Source organism: Marmota flaviventris, chromosome 4 (assembly GCF_047511675.1).
Source record: "Marmota flaviventris isolate mMarFla1 chromosome 4, mMarFla1.hap1, whole genome shotgun sequence".
NCBI lineage: Eukaryota > Metazoa > Chordata > Mammalia > Rodentia > Sciuridae > Marmota > Marmota flaviventris.
This window is the reverse complement of record NC_092501.1, coordinates 1,537,145-1,555,847: the sequence shown is the minus strand read 5'-3', so window position 1 is coordinate 1,555,847 and position 18,703 is coordinate 1,537,145. Positions and strand designations below refer to the sequence as shown.

Genomic DNA, 18,703 nt, shown 5'->3' with positions numbered 1-18,703 from the left:
CAAATGCCTGACAACAGGTACTTACACCCTCTAGATTATAATGAAACTGCTTCTAATCCCACCTGGGGGAGCCCAAAAGCCCCAGGCACTGCCAAGGAGCCACAGGGGACCAGGGGGGATCTGTCGCTCCCCAGGACTCTGGCTGGTGGCCAGCGTCAGACACCACAGAAACTGAGGTTCAGTGCCTGGATGGGTCTGGAGAAGTGCCCGGTTGTTGTGGAGGCAACCCTGGAGTGGCCATCTGGGCAAGGCTTTTGGGGGGCAAGACCCCCCCATGCAGAGCTGGGCACCTTGTGCAGGATGGCAGTGCCAGCTACGTCCAACAGCCACTAGTCTCCACTCTCTTCCTACCCCTTCCAAGAGGCTGCTCCCGCTGCGTCCTCCAAGGACCCTGGGGAGCCAGCGTCCCTCAGGCTCACCAGTCCTGGGGAGCTCCCAGGCATGCATGGTGAAGAGCCTCAGCACCTGTCCCCAGCCATGCTGCCCTCTACCTGCCCCAGGCCATCCCTCACCTTTCCCCAGCCACCCTCCCCAGGAGCGGCAGCCCCTGAGCAGGTGCCCTTCGCAGGGAGCAGCCCAGGGCCACAGGGTGAGGGAGAGTGCTGGGAGAAACGGGTGGGGCGGCTTTCTCATGCGAAGTGCAGAGGCTGGTGGAGTCCCAGAGCCTCTGGAGTGGCAGCAACCCCCGTTGAAGGCCCAGCCCTGGGAGCCCAAGGGGACCCCTAGAGCTGCACTAGGCAGCCTGCTGGGGGCAGCACCTGGTGCTGAGGGCTCTTTCACCCCTGGACTTCACAGAGTGGGCATCTGTCCCAATAACTGCTGGGACAGCAGGGCAAGGCAGCATCCCTGAACAGGACAAGCCCTGTGGACAGTGACCGTCCCCAGGAAGGATGGACACAGCTGTCCAGACCAGCTCGGGAGCAAGGGGCCTGGGGGTGGGCAGGCTCCGAGCTCTTGGCGTCTGCTCCATTGCTGGGAAGCTGATGGGGTCTCACCAGGAGGGGGGCTTCCAGAGAAGGCCCTGCACTGAAGGGCCCGGGCCCAGGGCCCAGCTGCTCAGACCCTCCTGAGGTGGGGACCACGGCAAGGAGGGCCGCCTGGCGAGCGAGGAGGCAGTCCAGGGGCACACAAGCACGCCACTTCGAGCCGAAGGCGCCTCAACTCCAGCAAACACAGGAGAGGACTTCTTCCTCCAAACAAACTCATGGCCAGGAACCTCCCCAGGAGAGGGACGCTCTTCACACAGGCCTGGGCGGAGCCTCCCCGGGGCTCGGGCACACGCAGGCACCCCACCTGCTCTTCTAAGGGCCCTCTCCGCCTGCTTGCCTCCTCTGTTGCCTAACGGCCCTCCCTGCCTCCCACCAAGGCAACGTCTGTGCTCAGACCACCTCCCCCCTGCCCTGGGCATCCATGGACTGTCCCTGGGACAGTCAGGCTGGGCCCCTGAGGCGAGGCCTGGAATTCCAGCCTCTGGATCCACAGCCAACTCAACCAGGCAGTGCCAAGAGGAGGCAAGCTCCGCAGAGGTCACGGTGGCCTCTTCCTACCCCTGGCTGGAGTGGGGCTAGGGTGGGAGCGGGAGGCCCTGCGGGGCCTAGGCAGGGTGGAAAGGGTCCCAGCGGCAGGATTGCGCCTCCTGGCCCCTCCTAATGTAGCCAGCGGTCCTGATATCCCATAGGGCCCAGGGACAAAGTCTTACACCATGCCCAAGCTGGTGAGGACTGTGTTCTCACAGCCACAGACAGTGGCTAGACCACCAGCGGCTCTCTCCATGGAGCACGGAACACCGGCTCCATGATACGATGTCCCCGAGCTGCAGGTGATGGGTGGGTCTGACCATGCCCCACCTCTTCAGGGCTCACCTGTCATCAGGGCGCGGCAGGAGTCTGCAGAAGAGCAATGCACCCAGCAATGACATGGTCCCACAGAGCCGTCCCAGCTCCCCTGGGACTCTCCTCAGGGCTCTGACTCAGCCACAAAAGCCGAGGCCCTGATACTTGGACACCAGAGCCTGCTACCCTATGCAGGGGACCCCCAGACACCCCAGTCATACTCCACGAGGGATGAACTTGAAAAGCCAGCACTGCTGAGGGCAGCCTGGCTTGGAACTTGGGACAGCTGGCTGTGCTGGTCCTCGTCTCCACCTCTGCACCAGCCACGCCTGCACCTGGGACTCGATGTGCGCTCCTGGGCACCCGACCTCACGCCCAGCCTGCGCCCCACAGCAGACGGCCCAACAAACCCTGCCCCCAGCAATAACTGCCTTGTGGGCAGGAAACCTTGGAAAACATCAGCCTCTAGTGCCCCACAGGAGGGGTGGGGCCCAGTCCCCTCCTCAGAGGCCTGGGGTCTCATCATGTGGACCCTGCGCTCCGACGGCTCCTTCTCAGAGGTAAGATCTCGTCAAGGGGACTTTGCACCAGTCTTTGTAACCATTAGACAAATGCAAATCAAAATCATAGGGCAGCACCTCTCCCCCCAGGGAAGGCTCATAGCTAGTGCTGGTGGGGACCCGGACATGGCCCTGGTGCCCTGTGGTGGGTGCAGAAAGCTGCAGTCTCGTGCTCCTCAGGGTCACACACAGAATGGCTCACAGGGCCTCCAGGAAGTCCCAGGCGCCATGTGCACAGTGCAAAGTTCCAGGGGCGAAGACATGGGAGCAGCCAGGTGTCACCAAGAAATGCGTGACGGGACACTGCTCTGCCTTAACAGGAGGGGATTCGGACACGATCCACCACATGGACAGACCTGAGGACATTTTACTACTTGAAATAAACAAGCACAGATGACAAGTATCTCATGATCCACTGAAGTAGGTGCAGAAGAGAGAACTGGGTGTCCCCGCCACTCCTGTCGCACCTCACCCCCAAGAGCTCTCCCGCCCTCCTCCCCGCTGCGTGACACACAGCAAGGACACGCTGTCTACACCAGGAAGCCAGCCCCATCAGACCCCGAATCTGCATCCGTGCTGCCCTCCAGCCCCCGCACGGTGAGCGCTGGCCTCCGAGGCTGTGGTGTGGTTGGAACAGCCTGAACAGAGTGGTCAAATCACAGGAGAAGGTGGGAGGCTGGCGGCGGGGCGGGCGGGGCGGGCGGGGACAGGGCTTGGGTTCTGCTGGAGGAGGTTCAGAGCTTGCTGCACAAGAGCGCCCTGTCGGAGGCTCCCAAAGGCGGCTGAGAGGGCAGCAGCACAGTGATGAGCATCATGGTTTAAAAATGGAAAAACAGAAGCCGAGGACCAGACACAACAAATTCAGCTACTCTATCTCTGGGAGCTATGGCCCCAAGTTAAAGGGACCTCTGGCTGGGGACAGACCATTTCCTCGGACACAATCTGACTCTGCCCAGCCCTGAATGGGGGCCCTGCTTTGGAGGGTGCTGCAGGCTCATGCCCCCCCTTGCAGAGCTGTCGTAGGTAGGGTGCTGGGTGCAGGGAGGCCTGTGCACCCCCCCTCCAGGGAGACAGTCCCACTGAGGCACAGCCATATAAACAGATGCACCTAGGGCCTGCTGGACTCCCTGGGGCTGCTTCTCCCAGTCCCCTTTCCCCCCAGTCATGAGGCCACTATCCTGCCACGGCAGGATGAGGGCAGGACAGACTGGGCCTGGGACAGGCCTCACCCTACACACATCCCAAACACCCACCTGACAGCAGCAGCCCCGAGACCCTGGACGCCTGATTAGGCAGCTACTCGGGCAGGAAGGAGCCCTCGAACTGTACCACTAAACTGCATCTGCAAGAAACCCAGCACCTGCTCTCCTCTCCCCCTACAGCGACCATCTCCTGGCCAGCTGCCTGTTCAGAGCCAAGAACTGGTCAGAGGCACAGGAACACAGGGGCTCTGAGGACCCTGGCAGAGGAGAGGGCTGCCCAGCTGTGCTAGTGAGGACAGGGACAGTGCCCTGGCAGGGGCACAGGGGCAGTAAAGGGGAGGGCATCCTGAGAGTAGAAAGACCCAGCAGGGGCAGGTGGGGGCACAGAACCCCAGAGAACAGCACCTGTCCTGCCTACTGGCCTCGCCCACTGCCCTCGCCCACTCAGGTGGTCTTTGCCCTCGGGGGCCCCAGCTTGGCCCTGTCTAGGCAGCTCAGCATCCCTGGTTTCTGAAATTTCTGAATGACTGGTGCTGGTCTCCCTCTCTCAGCCACTCCTCCTGAACCTGGTCAGAGCTACTGTCCTCTGCCGCAGGGCTGAGGGGCACCCCACCTGCCTGACCCTGGTGCTCCCTCACACCCTCTGTGGCCCTGAGGGCACAGCTTGTGCTCCACTGGGAAAACAGGAGTGCAGAGGGGTCCCAGACCTCAGCGTCCCTGACAGCCTCACCCTAAGGTCACCACCTTCACAAACGACAACACCACAGAGGCCGTGGCCACCTCCTGACATGGCAGACATCAACAGTGCCTCTGCTGGGTGTCTCTCCTGGGTGCGTTTCCAAGAATTTGTGCATAGGGGCTCAGCTGCTCTGAGCATCACCCTGTAGCAGCGCACAAGCGTTCGCTCCTGGTAGACGGAACGGAGGCAATTGATCGCATTCAAATCCCCTGCACAGGGGCTCTGGCAGCACAGCAATCCCTTTATTAAAAAGGGCTGCGGAGCTTAAACAGGCAGTGTCCAGACAGCTGTGGGGACGGGAGGGAGGCCCAGCCGTCTGCCAAGCCCCGGGCGGCCGACAGGAAGCGTCCACTGGAAGTGATTCATGCACAGCACAGCAGCTACCCCAAGGGCCAGTGCCACCCCCTGTCAGAGTGCTCTTGGGCTTCGCGGAGTTAAAATTACGCCCAATCTCTAGATATCACAAGGCAGGATGTCACCAGGAAGCTGGCCCAGAGGGACTGGAGGAGCGAGGCTCTGGGGGGCCACCAACGTGGAGGCACACGGGCCACCCACCTCGGTCCGGTCATCTTCGTGCCCTGGGTTCCAGTGTGGTCAACAGCAGCCTCGAGCCTCACAAGGGCTTCTGGACACCATGCAGCCTTTCTAAAATGCTTTCCCCTCAGGCCCAAGCCACCGCCTCCCTGGAGGAAGCCCTTAGTCCTGGGTGGACCTCAGTGCCCCAGTGTGGGCATCAGCCTCGGCCCTCTCACGTGGCAACCAAGGCTCCACGTGGCTGGGCTACCAGACCCCAGAGGGCCCATGCGGACATCCCGGGCCTCCATGCCCTCCTTGACACTGCCCATTGGGGCTGATTTCTCCAGGAGAGAAAAGGAGCAGGAAGGAGGGTGGTCAGCTGCCCTGCTCCATGGCCCAGCAAGTCCCCACCCTCTGCAGGCCCACGGGGAGGCCCCGCCTTACCTTGCCGAAGCTGCCCTTCCCGATGGCACGCAGGATCTGGAAGTGGTCGAAGTTCACTGCAGAATGAAACAGAGGATGCAGGTGAGGCGGCCAGAAGGCCCACACCAGGCGCAAGCCCCCCCAGGCAGCAGGAAGGCCCACATGGGATGCAAGCCCCCCAGGCAGCAGGAAAGCCCACACCAGGCACAAGCCCCCCAGGCAACAGAAAAGCCCACATAGGGTGCAAGGCCCTAGTGCTCCCCAGCACCGTGCACCCCGCAGCCCACCAGAGCCCCCGCTCCACCCTGCGGAGGGTCCACTGGGGCTCAGTGTGAACTCTGGCTCTTGTGCAAAGCAGGAAGCACTGAGCCCAAGTGGGAGAGGGCCCAGGCGGAGTAGCACCTCTTCTCAGGGTCCTCGTGGGTGGGCACATGCAACTGGCCCACAGACAGGACACAGGTGACCAAGAGGAAACGCTGCCCTGAGCATCAGACCACTCACTCCCTGTAGTCCTGCCATCAGCAACCCCCTCGGAAGGCCACCTGCAGTCCCCAAAATTTACATGTGCATGGACGGGCAAGCCTGGGAGTCAGGGAACCCCTTTCTCTCCTTGGGAGCCTGCTGTCCCCCACTCTCCTGTACAGAAGAGTGGGAGGGAGTCCGTCTTGCTGGCCCTACTGGACAGGCCTGGGGGGCTGTGATGGCCCATGATTAGTAACGGAGAGGCTCTGCAGGGCCTGGTCATTCCTGCAGGGTCCACAGCACCCCTCCTGCAGGGGGCTTGCTAATCACCACGGCCCTGGTGAGGGACACGCTGTGGTGAGGATAACCCCAAGTGAGCCCCTGAGACTTCCCACAGCCCTGCCTGAGCCCGAGGCTGCCCACAGCACGATGCCCTTCAGCACTGGGCTCAGGCAGCCTCGGGAGAGGCCCTCCAGCCTGCCCAGCACCAAGTCCGAACCCCAGGGCCCCCAGCCCATGAGGGCATGCACGTGCCTTGGCCCTTGCTGTGTGTGAGGCTGCTGAATGCCACACAGGCCTGGGTGGCGCTGGGTGGGTGGAAGGGGTGCTTCAGGGAGAAAGGATGGTGTAGGGCTGCCAGGGAGCCCCCAGGGAAGGGCCCTCATCCCACAGAGAGAACCGAGGCCATGTGCTCTCTTGCTCCGCTTTCCTCCATCCCACAGTCCCTGAGAATGCAGCCCCCGGCAGGGAAGCACACTGCCGCTGCCTGGCACGATTCCCAGAGTCTGCCAGGTGCGAAGCGAAGGCCAGCTTCCCATCCTGACTGTCAGGGACACGAGGAAGAGCAAAGCAAGAGAGGCTGGGACATGGCGGTGAGGGTCCCTGCGGGCACCGGCCAGCAGTGAGTCCCGAGCACACTCTTCTCCTCCTCAAGCCCCGACACCTCGCCTCAGCATGAGGCCAGCCCAGAGAAGAGCCATCCTCGGAGGACATCACCCGCACGGGGCTGTGAGGACCCTGGGAGGGCACGGCCTGCTGCTGGCCCTTGCTGGGGTCTTTCTAAAGGGATCTGTTTGTTCTTGTCCTTGGCAACCTGTGCCAGTGCTGACTGGGCGAGGGGAGGCCAGCACAGCTCACACTCAGGGAGCGTCCAGGGGTCCTCGGGAGGAGCAGCCCAGTGACTGGGTGGGCAGCACAGAACTGGCTTTTGTGTCTGCACTGCGGAGGAGGACAGCACAGTGTCCAGGAGGGCACAGGGCCGAGCTGGCAGCCATGCAGCCTGGGGCGATGTCTTACTGGGAAGCTCTGAGCCAGGGAACTTCTGCCCACCCAGTCCACACCAGGCCAGCTGCTGCTGCCCAGATGCTCCCAGGCTCCTACAGAGGCACCAGACGCTTGCAAGTCTGTGGCTGGACAAAAGCCTCGCCCTTCCAACAGCGCTGAGGACGAAGCATGACGCTCGTGCCACCTCCAGGGACACCTGGAATCACTGGGCCACAGTCTCAGCCACCTGCCCAGTAGGTGCCTGGAATCCAGCCCAGCACCACCTGGGAGGGGGACCACCTGCTGAGCCTCCCTGGTGCACAAGCTCCTGACCACCCAGCTGCGAGCACCTGACCGTGTCACTCAGCACCCACTGCAGCTTAAAGGAGGCAGCGGGGTGGGCATCCTCCTGCCCTAGGGTAGCTTGCTGGAGTCCCGCCCTGCAGCCCGCTGCAGCTAGCACAAGGCAGAGCTCGAGCACCGAGCCACGGGAACTTGGCCAAGACAGACACCATGTTTAGGGAAGAAGCACTAGTTTCCAAGTCGAGTCTCTGCTGGAGAGAAGGACGGGAAATGAAACACACGGAGCAGCAGGTCTGGGGCGTAAGGGAGTCCCCGCCAGGCTTCTCGCTGCACGCTCAGACACCCGCGGTGTGTCACCACCGAGGGTTTTGGCAAGGAGAGCTCTCGGGGAAGGAGAGCTGGCGCGGTCTGTGGGCACAGAGCCAGCTATGCCAGCAACCGACAGGTGAGGGGGTGTGTGCTGCTGGCTTGGATGCTGGCCTGTGGCCTCCCGCCAGCCCTCAGCTTCCGGTGAGGGCAAGGGAGGTGCAGTCAGCGCCAGCAGCCCAGGCCATTGGGGTCTGTGGCTTTGAGCACGACTCTGCCCACTTCCTGCTGTTATGGGCCAGGCTATACGGGCAATGACCAAACGGACTCCGTTTGGCCCTGAGACTCCAGTCCTGGAAGGCATGCTTCTGCCAGGGAAAGCCCACCTCTGCACCCATCACCAGCTGCCTCGCACAGCACGCTTGGCAACCCACAGTGGCAATTCTTGCACAATGTAAAAGTGTTCTCTCTTACAGTCTTCATGTCAGTAACCATTCTTTAACTTGTACTCAACTACGGAGGTTTGGGCCCACTTCCTTTCCTGCTTATGATTTTAGATCTCATGACGTTTATGGTCATAGCAACACAGCAACAGCCACTTATGCTCTAACAAGGTTTTGGGCTATAAGAGGTGGACTCAAACCCTGGAAGGGGGTCACAGGGTGTGGACTTGCAGCCTGCCCATGGCCCACAGCTGGTGGATCCAGACCGCCAAGTGGTGAATAAGGTTTCCATCTCCTGCTTTATGATTGACTCTGTGGTTTATCGCAATCTCACCTTAACACTATACCTAACCAGGAGGGCAGCCACACGGACAGGGGTCCCAGACAGTGGCCCCCAGACGGGCACAGAGAAATCCCACGTGAGACGGGAATCCCCGGTGTGGCTGGCAGACACCTTGAGGCAGGCAGAGTGGAGTCCCTGGGCAGGGCACACATTGCAATCCCCACCAAAGACCCTTCCAGACAGCTGCCTCCCAGGCACTCTGCCCAGACCCCGCCTCAGTCCTCAGGGTGCCAGGGGACTACATGGGGTACCCATACGCCTGCTGCCCACCCTGACAAACAGGTTCCTACCTGGCTCCTGACCACCCGGCTGGGGTGGGAGCACTTGACCATGACAATAAGCACCACCACAGCTTACATGCCCCCACCCTCCAACTCAGTCCAGGCCAGGGAGGAGCAAACCCAAGGCTTGCCCAGGTCCCTCCCCTGGGGCCTGCTATTCGCAGCCCAGGAGGGTCTCAAGTTTCCTGTGGCGGGGCCAGGACCTCCCCTAACTACCTGCCCTGCCTAGCTCCCAGACAGGTACTCAGCCCCATTTCTGGTTCCTAAAGGAGATGGCAGCTCTTGGTCCAGCCCTTACAGAGGTAATTAGGGAGGAAACCACCAGCAGGAATCTGTCAACACAGTCGTCTTATTGGAGGGCTTTTCCAAGAGCAAGACTTAAGCAGTCTGATGTGGTAAAAGCCACCCTGCCCACATCCCATCCAGACGGCTCCCTCTGTGCAGCTCAAGAAAACCCATTCTGGTGGCCTTTCTGACAATCCCCAAGTCTGAACCCCAAGTGTGCACCAGTTAGAGGAAGGACAGAGCTGGCAGGCCCCTGGGGGTGCCAGGCCTCCGTGCAGGGCCAGCATCGGCCCCACAGCCACATGAAGACATTGTTGCTGTAAGAAAATCAAAGCACAAATTCCTGACTGCCCAAACCTGCCCATTAACAACAGCTTCCCCTCCCAGGCTCTGACGTGGACCCCCCACGACCTCCCTGGGCACAGCAGCCAGGGGACTCAGCCCCACTGTGCCCAGAAGAGGAGCCTGGGGCCCTGCAGTGCCTTCTCAGCCCCTTCCCCATTTGGGAGATGCAGGAAATGCCCCTGAGCACACTGGGGTCAGGGAGACACTAACAGGCCGAGGAGTGGGGATAGGCAGGAAGGGGTGGGGTTGCTGTTTTCACAAATTTGTTGCAGAGGTATTTCGAAAGCTGATATTTGGACAAAAACGTGAGGGCCTGCGGCCGGGTACCTGGACTGAGCAAGACTGGCTTGCACGTTCTCCAGGGTGATGGGCTATGTGAGGCCAAGGCCACTCTCCCCTAACGCAGGCAGCTCTTAAAGCAGAATGTGGGTAAAAGGACAGCCACTTCGACTCCTGGCCATCCTAGCCAGCATGTACATGTTCCCCACAGGAACCAAGGAGCTGTTGGGGAGGCGGCCTGCCTGTCCTGTGCCTGGGCAAGACACGGCTGGGAGTCCCAGCCCCACGGCCCACTCCACTGTATGTAGCAAGCTGGGGGACACAGCCTCTCCCCAGTGCAGGTAAATATTTTAAAATCAAGGCTTTAAAATTCATTCTTCAGAGGTCTCTGCTTTGCAGCACTGGCTGAGGGAAGCTCAGTCGTTGCCATGGGAACAGACTCTCCTTCCGCAGGTGCGCCAGGAGGTGTCCTGCGAGCCACCTGGGAGGCCCACCAGGCCCCGTCCACAAAGGCTGCCGGCTGGGCTCAGCTCACAGACAGCTCTTGTCACTGTGGCCCAAGCCCAGTGCCCAGATGGACTTTGTTCTGTCTCATCCAACCTCGAGGCTCAAGCAGGGGCAAAGAGAACCATGCCAGAGGAAAGGCGAGGGCCTCTCTTCCTGAAAGTGGTCCTCACGCATGGCCCTGCTCCCGCTGGCCTCACACACATCACTCCTGCCTCCCGGGCCCGCGGGATACGAGGACTGTGCTGTGAGCAGGCGAGCTCCGGACAGGAGCCGCCAGCACATCTGGCCGGGACACGGACCCATGAGCCCTGGTCCTGCCATGGCGGGTGAAGGGTAGCTGGAGGGGCAGAGGGAGTGGTCACCCCCAAAGAGGGTCCGAGGCCACTGTGAGAGACAGGGAGAGGGAAAGCCATAGCAAGAGCCACTGTTAGCCACCTCAAATCTGAAGCAGCAGGAGAAGGTGATGTTTGACATTTCCCACCAGCAACAAAATGACCCCGTCCTTCCGTGTGCCCGCCCACTCTTTTCCCAACTCCCACGGAGCTGCTTGGCTCTGGCACTTGGTTCACAGTCCCCGCGGCAGTCCTGGAAGGGTCACTTTCCAGACTAACTGTTGGGCTGAGCAGCCCTTCCATGAGCCAGGGCATTTCTTACAACAGAAGAAACAGCCCACACCGAGGAGGCAGAGAGAAGACGGCCGGGGGAGTAAAAATAGACCTGCTACGGCTCCGTGAGTCACCCTGTTGTTGCCAGCCAGCAGCCCCTGCTGCGGGAAGGCCTCCCCCGCAGACCGACACCCGGTCCTGGCGCCCTTGGAGGCCTAGCACCTGAGTGCCGGGCGGCTCTTGGAGAAGCCAGGGCAAGGCAACTGCCCAGTCACAGGACCGTCCTGGCTCTGAACGCAGTCAGGGACCTTCCCTGCCACGGCCTGCCTCATCATCACCAGGGGAAGCCTGGACCTCCAAGTGGCCCGCGGAGTGCCACACCAGCAGTGGGGAAGCGGGGTTCTGCCATACATCCCCTGACCACGGACTCCTGCCTGAAGGGAGTCTCCCAATCCGACTTCACGAGGCCCTGCGCTCCCCAGAGCACAGGCAGCCCCGGCAGAAGGAGCGGACCACACTGGGGACCTCCCAGGGCACAGCGCCAAGGAACCTCCTCTGAACACTCAGAGCCCAGTGCCTCCTGCCTGCCACAGGCTGCCCCAGACACAGGCAGGACCAGCTTTCACGGTCACCAGAGGGCCGTGGGTGCCCCCATGTTCCCAGGCACGAACGTGTGAGCAGGAGAGTCCAGTACGGGCTCTCAGTAAAGGAACACAGGGCCTAGCAGAAAAGACTGGTTCTTTATCTAACCTGGCCCCCTGGCAGCGCTGGCCACCATGTTTTGTAGCCCCTGGGAATGTCTCCAGCTCTAGGGACGGGGTGTTCACCTGTTGGAGATAGGAGAGTAAATGTCTGCTCGGGCTCTGACCCTGGACTCCTCTATCTACAGGGGGGACTTGAAGCCTGTGGGGCATGCCAGGTGATGGACAGTCTTTTGGGTATTGCCCATGGATCTCAAAGGACCCAGTCAGCCATCTCTCCATCCTCCATTGTCCATCCCCAGGCAGGGCAGCAGGCAGACCCCAGGGGCCAGGACTATGGTCAGTGCCCTCCTAAGCCCTGGTATCCTTCACTGCCACCCAAGTGGCTGGGGCTTTTGGCCTCAGTTGGCACCTGCCTGTCAGACCACAGGGCGGCCAACTGGGCATCTTGTTCCAGCGGCATCCCTGTGCCCCCAGGCCTTGCCACCCACCCACTGCTCACCCCTGGGCTTTTCCTGAAGGCAGGCTGGCCTCAGCTGCTCCCCTGAGAGCAATCCCCACCATGCTGACGGGCCTGTCCTTGTCCCCTAACCTGGGATCCCATGCAGACCTTTCCCACAGGGCACCAGCTGAGTGGGAGTGACATCAGGGGTGGCAGCAGGGCTCAGACCCCAGATCCAGAACAGTCCTGGCCTCTTCTGCCCAGGATGGTGCACAGAGCCAGGGCCTGGCACTGGCCTCCATCCTGGACCTGTGGGCCACAGTCTCACCACCCCCACCTTATTTACAGCAGAAACTCCAGCGGGGCCCAGCTGCTGCTTCCTGCCTGCCTGGTCACGGGGCCCTGCAGGCTGAAGCAAACTGGATCGGTGCCCCCATGCTCCTGCTGATACCCCAGGCAGCACCGGAAACGTCCATAAATGATGTATCAGGACAGTGGCTGATAATACAGCATGTGCAGGCCAGCCACACTCAGCTCCCGGACTGTGGGAAGGCCTCCTGGGACAGAGGGAGTGGCCCTTAGCAGCCAGAACTCAGGGTTCTCCCAAAGTGGTGGGCAGCAGTACCTCCCCAGGGCCACCTGGAAGGGTCTTGCAGTTCAAGGCCTGGCCTCTCCCATCACTCCAGGTGCTCAGCATCCCTGGGACCACCAGGGACAGGCCTGGGAGGTCCCAAGTACATTTGGCCCTTGCCTCAGGTGAGGCTGGCCCTGGGAGCTCACGGTACAGACCCAGGAACACCGAAATGCATGGGCCCAGAATCACAGTGGAGTTGCTCTGGCACAGGGTGGGTTTGGGGAGTGGAGAGGGTGCCAGCTAGATCTGCTCTGGTGACCTGGTAACACCCTGGCACTGAGATCTGGGGAGACCCAGCTATGTGGACCCCCAGGACTTTCACAGGAAGCAATGTCCAATGCTTCAGCACCGGGCTGTCACTCTGCGCCCACTACCTCTCGTCCAGCACCACGTGGAGCTACCCACTGGGCCGTGACAGTGGGAGGGCGGCCCACTGCCAGGGTGGTGCCCAGAGCCTGGTGCAGCGAGGGCTTCCCAGCAGACAGGCGAGGGTGCGCTTTATATCTCACACATTAGCACTTCCACGCAGGCAAAAACACCTCCCCAGACTGCCGGCACCACATGGCCCGTCCCACAGCCTCCCCTTTCCAGGAACAAGCAACCATAGCAACTTGTGCCCATGGCCGTTCACCAAGGACAGCCAGGGCAGCGGTCCCCTTCCTCCTCGGCCTGGCCACCTGCCACAGGAAGGAACCTGACAACCTGCACTCACGGGCCCGCCTTTTTGCCCTACCCCTCCCAGCCCAGCAGGGACCGGCATGCGGCTCAGGGCTGGTCCCCTGGCACCCTGCCAGCCCCTGACCACGCAGAGTGCACACTGATGCCTGAGCAGGTCCTCAAAAGGAGTCACTCGCTGCCTCTGGAGAGAAGGTCTCACTGCCCTTCCTAAACAGGCCAGGGGCTTGCGGCCACACACCAGAGGTCTGCCAAGAACCCCAGGACCACGGCACCCAGATGCCAACACACCCAGAAGACGGACAGCAGAACCTGTTCTCTGCACCGAGATCCCACCCAGACACAGGCAAGGGTGAGGACAGCCCATTCCCCAAAAACTGCTAATGGGAACAGTGGGAAAAGAAGACGTTCAATTAAAGGCATTCACCCCACACTGGCCCAAACAGGAGTCCCTGCTCCGGAGGCCCCTCAGCAGGCACCAGGGCATGGCCATCTCCCCTCCCACATGGCAAAGGCTCCCAAGCCTGGAAGGAGAGTGCCGGGGTCCGACAGCACTGCCAAGACGAGTGTCTGCAACCTCCACCTGCAGGCCCAGAGGTGAGGGGCTCCTGGCAGGGGCTGGGCCACAGCCAGAGTGGAGGTCCTCCTGTCACCGCCCTAAGGAGGCCTGTTTCCTGCTGCACCTCCTCCCCAGGGGCACCCTCACAGCTCTGCAGGGCCACCTGCCCCGGCCAGGGCCCCAGGCTTCACAGGCGTGGACCAGTCCTGACCGGGAACTGAAGCCTCCTGCTCAGGACACAGCTGCTGACCTCCTTGCTCTCAGGCTGTGGAGCCACACCTGCCCTGGGGTCTGAGCAGTTCCCACCTTCGGCCAGAACCCTGCGGGTCCTGGGTATCCATAACTCATGGACAGCCCCATTCACAAGAGAGAACGCCAGAGGCCTCTCCAGGGCAGGGCACCAGAGGCAGCCTCAGGCAGAGAGAGGAAGGGACTGGAGGGAAACCCCCTCCTAACCCTGACCACCAGGCACCAGGAGGGATGTGGCACAGGAGGCCACCAGCCCACTCACTCACCTCTCAACTCCTGGGGGGAGGTAGCCAAGGTCAGCACATGCCCTGGAGGCCAGTGGGAGTGGGCAGCAGCCCACAAAATGTAGACTCAACGTGGGCCCCGCCCCAACCCTTGTGGCCCACTCCCCAGGTCCCAGCTCACCACAATGGGGGCTGACCACAGGAAGAAAGTCCTCCACGTCTGGCAGAAGGGAGGTGCCCACGTCCTCCATCAGGACAAGGGGCTCTGGGTGCTCAGGCAATTGCCAAGGCAGCAGGCATGGTGCACTCAGAAAGTCTGAGGAGCATGCACAAGCATACGTTGCACGCCAGATGTCTTTACATGCTTACACTCATGCCACACACACGCCGTGGGCACATGGCGCTCACACACCCACATGCTCACACTCAATTGACCCAACACAGTAGGCAGAGGACAAACCTGCACACCCACAAGCTCAAACACACTCCACAAACACACCTAGGGCAGAGAAAGCTCCTGCACAGCCTCACACACACACTCCACCTACACACAGTGGGCACAGGACGCTCCTGCACACCCTCGTGCTCATACTCCACACCACACTGTTGGCAAGGACGCTCCTACACAGCCTCACACTCACACTCACTCCACCCAAACACCATGGGCACAGGGCGCTTCTGCACACCCACAGGCTCACACTTGATCGACACAGAGTAAGCAGAGGACGCACCTGCATACCCACAAGCTCACACGCACTCCACAAACACACCGTGGGCAGAGGACACTCCTGCACACCCTTATGTTCACACTCACTCCACCCACACACTGTGGGAAGAGGACTCTCCTGCACACCCTCATATTCACACTCACTCCATCCACACAATATGGACAGAGGACACTCCTGCACACCCTCATGCTCACACTCATTCCACCCACACATTCTGGTAACAGGGTGATCCCACACACTCTCATGCTCACACTAACTCCACCCACATGCATTGGGCACAGGACGCTCCTGCACACCCTCACGCTCACACTCACTCCATCCATGCACTGTGGGCACAGAATGCTCCTGCACACCCTCACACTCACACTCACTCCACCAACACACTGTGGGCACAGGATGCACCAGCACACCCTCACAATCACTCCACCCACACACTGTCGGCATAGGATGCTCCTGTATACCCTCATGCTCACACTTAGTCCACCCACACACCATGGGCAGAGAATGCTCCTGCACACCCTCACTCACACTAACTCCACCCACACACTGTGGGCACAGGACACTCCTGCACACTCTCATGTTCACACTCACTCCACCCACACACTGTGGGCACAGGAAGCTCCTGCACACCCTCACACTCACACTCACTCCACCCACACACAGTGGGCACAGGATGCTCCTGCACACCTTCACGCTTATATTCCACACCACACTGTTGGCAGAGCATGCTCCTACACACCCTCACACTCACACTCACTCCACCTAAACAAAATGGGCACCGGACACTCCTGCACACTCTCACGCTCACTCACTCCACCTCTGCAGGAGTAGAGGACGCTCCTGTACACCCTCATGTTCACACTCACTCAACCCACACACTGTGGGCAGAGGATGCTCCTGCACACCCGCACGCTCACACTCACTACACCCACACACTGTTGGCATAGGACACTCCAACACACCCACACGATCACACTCAGTCCACCCACACCATGGGCAGAGAACACTCCTGCACACCCTCATGCTCACACTCACTCCACCCACACACTGTAGGCAGAGGAAGCTCCTGCACACCCTCATGCTCACACTCACTCTACCCACACACCATGGGCAAAAGACACTCCTGTACACCCTCATGCTCTCACTCACTCCACCAACACACCATGGGCAGAGGACGCTCCTGCATACACTTATTCTCACACCCACTCCACCCACACACTGTGGGCAGAGGATGCACCAGCACACCCTCACGCACACACTCACTCCACCCACACACTGTGGGCAGAGGACACTCCTGCACACCCTCACACTCATACTCACTCCACCCACACAGGCCGACGGGGAGCCAGGGCAGGCTCTGGAGGGCAGGCCAGCTTGGCAGTGACAAGAGAGGCTGGGGAGGGGTTATAGGCACAGGGCCAGCAAGCAGCCACACTCCATCTCCACCTCTCCCACCAAGCACTGGGTACTTGGGCCATCACTGCCTGGACCGCTGTATCAACCAACCCAAAGCCAGGCCAGTGGACAGAGGCCTGCAAAGCCCCTCTAGCCCATCCAGGCTCCCTCAGCCCCTCGGCCCCCAAATGGCTCCTCTGCCTGTGACACATACTCTCTGGGTTCAGAGGGGCAAAGCGAACAAGCTGCACCAGGGGTCACGCCCTGTTAGAAGGAGGGAATCCAGTGCGGAGCACTCTTCTTTTCCCTTGAAATCTGGCCATAACGGGAGAAGTTAGCGTAGCATAGAATTCGTTCTAATCCTAGAAGTCCCTGGTATACCTCAGACCACACCTGTGGGCATGTACCTATGGGTGCAGCTGTGTGTGTGTGTGCATGTACCTATGGGTGATCTCTGTACACATGCATTCATTTGTGTGTGTGTGTGTGTGTGTGCATGTACCTATGGATGCAGCTCTGTGAATGTGTGTGCATGTACCTAAGGGTGCAGCTCTGTGTGTATCTGTGTGCATGCATGTACCTATGGGTGCAGCTCTGTGTGTGTGCATGCATGTACCTATGGGTGCAACTCTGTGCATGTGCATGTGCATGTACCTGTTGGTGCAGCTCTGTGCATGTGTGTGCATGTGTGTGTGCATGTACCTATGGGTCCAGCTCTCTATGTGTGTGCATGCACATACCTATGGGTGCAGCTCTGTGTGTGTATATGCATGTGTGTGTGCATGTACTATGGGTGAGCTCTGTGCACATGCATTCATTTGTGTGTGTGTGTGTGCATGTACCTATGGGTGAAGCTCTGTGTGTGTGTTTATGTATGTGCCTATGGGTGATGCTCTCTCTGTTCACGTGTATGTACATGCATGTGCCTGTGGGTGCAGCTCTCTGTGTGCTCATGTGTGTGCCCAGTTCTATGCATGATGTGCCCAGCTCTGTGTATGTGTGTTCATGTGTGTGCATGCTTATGTCCACAGGTGCATCTCTGTGCATGTGTGTCCTTGTGTGTGTGCAGTGCCTATGGGTATAGCTCTGTGCATGTGCCTATGTCTGCATGCATGCGTGTGGGGTATGTGTGTACATGTGTGCACACACAGTGGCAGAGCATGGAGGTCATGCACAAGGTCTTCTTTGAGTGGGTTTATTACGTTCCCAGCTTCAGTTGACAGATACATCCTGCCAGAGAAGTTGACAGATATATCCTACCTGGAAGTGCCTGGGACCCCAGAAGGTTCTGAGCTCTGGGTGTTGGATGCATTCTGAGATTCTGCTGAATGAGCCAGATCTTCCCTGGAGACCTCAAGACTCTGTCAGGCCCGCGAGCTGCTGAGGGAGCACCTGGGGACAGGGCTTGAAGCATGTGGCCTCACAGCCACTTATCACCATCACTGCTTCGCAGAGCTGCCACCTCCTCCCTGGGCTGGCTGCTGGGCCTCAGCTGGCTGATGGACTGGTTCATCTGCAAAGGCCTGGAGCCTGCTCACCAGCTGGCAGGCAGTGTGCAGCCCTGCCCCGCAGGTTGGCTCCCCATCAGACCCTGGCTGCCCCTGCAGCACATCCTAGACCACTCTGAACCCTCACCTCACCTTGCAGAAGCAGGGTGGCCCTGGGTCCCCTTCAGGCCAGGCCCTCCTCCATGCCTGCGGGAGTGCAGATGCCAGTTGCAGTCAGAGCAGCTTTCTCGGCGCTGGAGGTCACTGTGGGAGCAGTCCAGTGAGAGTCCTGGGCCTGCCACAGCCACAACAGCAGCCTCTCCTCCACAGGCCCTGCTGCTCCCTGAGCCAGGCCCCTTACAACCCAGACCTGCACCCATTCCTCACTCCCTGCCAGCCCTGTGTTTGCTGTGCTCACAGCCTCCTGGCAACCAAGCCCGGGTTTGCAAACTGGAACCTCGGCCAGGCCCCACCGAAGCCACACTGACAGAGGGTGCCCATGGTCAGGAGGGACTCGGGAGCCTGCCGCAGGCAGCCTGGGTTGGCTAAGTGACACCCCAGGCTCTCATCCTTGTTGTCTGTGAACTTGTCACCTTGTACAGCAAAGGGACTTTGCACAGGAGAGTATGTGAAGGATCTTCAGAAGGGAATCGGATCCTGGGTTGGATCCTGGTTGTAACCACAGCATCCTTGTAAGAGGGTGGCAGAGAGATGTCCCAAGGAGGCCTCGGTGCTAACACTCAGCCAGGCTGTGGAGGCCACCCCACGGGGTTTTGATGAGGGAGGAAGAGGCCAGAGCCACAGTCTGTGAGGAACGCAGCCTCCAGCAGCCGGAAGAGGTGGGGAGGGGCTTCTTCCTGGGTGCAGCCCTGCCGCCATCGACCTCAGCTTGCCAGGAGCTAAGCCCCAGCAAGG

General features: G+C 60.5%; 1 protein-coding gene across 4 annotated transcripts in view; it reads right to left on the bottom strand.

Annotated features, from left to right (window-relative positions):
• Positions 1 to 18,703, bottom strand: part of Stk32c (serine/threonine kinase 32C) — a 63,767-nt gene that overhangs the window by 22,530 nt on the left and 22,534 nt on the right. The window contains exons 1-3 of one of the 4 annotated variants that reach the window (XR_011707268.1): positions 17,942 to 18,350; positions 5,675 to 5,814; positions 5,294 to 5,349 (exon numbers count right to left, since the gene is read on the bottom strand). Coding sequence is in view for 3 of the 4 variants with exons in the window: in XM_071610804.1 (XP_071466905.1) it covers positions 5,294 to 5,349; positions 5,675 to 5,814; positions 17,942 to 18,168 (423 nt within the window). In the remaining variant the exon portion in view is untranslated. Of the gene's footprint in view, positions 1 to 5,293; positions 5,350 to 5,674; positions 5,815 to 17,941; positions 18,358 to 18,703 lie in introns of those variants that run through there. The other 3 variants (XM_071610804.1, XM_027929997.3, XM_027929998.3) reach the window with 3 other exon arrangements.